Consider the following 1,810-nt stretch of genomic DNA (forward strand, 5'->3'; position numbering starts at 1 on the left):
GTCAGGCTAATCAGGGACTTGGCCATTAGCAGGCACCGGTGCAGCCTTCTTCCTACAGAAGGTCCTCCAGAGGAAGCTGCCCTATCCCATGCAGTGGACTGTGCTACTGGCTATGGGTGGGTACCAGAAGATTGTGGGAGAGGATGGGGTGGGGGGAAGTACAAGGAGGTCATACAGATTGGGAGAGATTGCTGAATCTTAACTTGCCAACTACCCCATGACCCTGACCTATCCCAGTACTTTGATTTTTGCCTTCCATTCAATCAGTCCCCCTTAAAGAAATGAAAGGGTTTGGGGAGGAGTTAGGGCAGCCTAGGAGCCCTCAATTACTTGAGGTCCCACTGGATGTCCCAGTGGTAGCCCTGCCCCCAAGTCACTCTATCTACCTCTGCTGAGTGGAAATTATTTCTTGCTACCAACCCCAGTCCTGGTTCTCTTTTCCCAAAGATCTGGGGGAGGCTAAAGAAGCCCCAGATTAGAGTCTGTCCCTCCCCCTATTCCCACCCTTTCACTCCTGGAGTCCATCCTGCTTTCTTAGTTGCTGGCTCAGTCAGCAGCTATGCAGTGACCCGTGTGGAAACACAGAAATGCTCTGATCTCTGGCTCTTCTTGGAGACTGGACAGCTACCCCAGGATCATGCCCCAGGTGAGAGGAGCCAAAGGGCCAGGTAGGTGGGCAGACTACCTTAACTTTCTCTCAGGGAACTCCCTAAGCTATGGGTAGGAAGGAATGTCAATCAATTAGAGAAATGTTGTGGCATATGCTATCCAGAGATGAAAGGGAAAAGGGAGAGGAGGGGGGTTCCCTGAAGGTCAATCAAATAAATCTGTCTTCTCCCCTCTGTCCTGGCTTTGGGTGGGGGTAAGGGGATAGGGACTGGGAAGGAATGGCTGTACCTTAGTGTAGAGCAGGCAGAAAGTTCTGAGATTAATGAGCTTCTGGGAAAATGGTGTGTGCTTGGGGAAAGTTTTGAGGAACTAGGTACAGATTGCAAACCAAAGGCTGCATCATTGCAGACCCTACTTACCCAATACAAGTTTAAAGCCAGAGACTTTATAAAAACGTTTTGGGAAGCTGATATCAGGGAGCCAAACAATTCCCTTCTCTCCCTTGGGTTCCATTTCCTAGCCTCCTCCTCAGCAGCATAATCTAATAACAGGCCTCCATTCCTCCCTTTGTGAAATCAGCACAAAAACCCAAGTAGACACAGTGTTTCTTTCATTTCTTACAGAGCAGGCCTCTCAAGGGTGTCCCAATCCAGAGCAGAAGAAAAATCAGTATGGCGATGTTCTGGAGTAAGGGTCCTCTGTGATTTTGTCTACACCACCATGGCTGTCCCAGCTGTGCACAAGCACTCCACTCTCCAATCCATATATACACATAAAGAATGCTCTAACATCCTGTACAGTCTGCTGCCTTTGTGCTCCGTAACCAGAAGGGCTAGAGTTGAAGGGTGACTAGAGCTGGTGTGGACAGTGGGAAAGGTACTTAAAACTGTTTTGAAGGGAAAAACAGTATCTGTTGCAGAGAATTAGTTTTGGGGAGTGAGAAACAGGAAACACAAGAGGTTATCTCTTCATTCATCAGCCACTTCTAAGGTCTCCCAACTTTTGCCACTCCAAGTATCAAAAAGCCAGAGTTTAAAAGGGCCTAAAGTGGGCCTATGTGTCAGTGGGGGCCTTCTCAACTTTCAAAGGTTATTCCCCTAGAGGAGGATGTAAATGGGGGAAGATGAGAAGGGACCATCATGGAACAAAAATCTAGCATTTTTATATATACTTATTAAAAGAATTAATATAGGCTAAGGAC

General features: G+C 47.6%; 1 protein-coding gene across 2 annotated transcripts in view; it reads left to right on the forward strand.

The window, feature by feature from the left end:
* TMEM141 (transmembrane protein 141) overlaps window positions 1-1,408 on the forward strand; it is a 1,981-nt gene extending 573 nt beyond the window's left edge. Inside the window, exons 3-5 of one of the 2 annotated variants that reach the window (XM_027848721.1) lie at window positions 30-116; window positions 539-646; window positions 1,233-1,408. In XM_027848721.1, the coding sequence (XP_027704522.1) occupies window positions 30-116; window positions 539-646; window positions 1,233-1,300 (263 nt within the window). In that variant the 3' untranslated portion in view covers window positions 1,301-1,408. The remainder of the gene's footprint in view (window positions 1-29; window positions 117-538; window positions 647-1,232) is intronic. The other variant, XM_027848726.1, reaches the window with a different exon arrangement.
* Window positions 1,409-1,810: the final 402 nt, after the last annotated feature.

The sequence above is a fragment of the Vombatus ursinus genome, unplaced genomic scaffold (genome assembly GCF_900497805.2).
Source record: "Vombatus ursinus unplaced genomic scaffold, bare-nosed wombat genome assembly UNPS02000580.1, whole genome shotgun sequence".
In the NCBI taxonomy this organism is placed as follows: Eukaryota; Metazoa; Chordata; class Mammalia; order Diprotodontia; family Vombatidae; genus Vombatus; species Vombatus ursinus.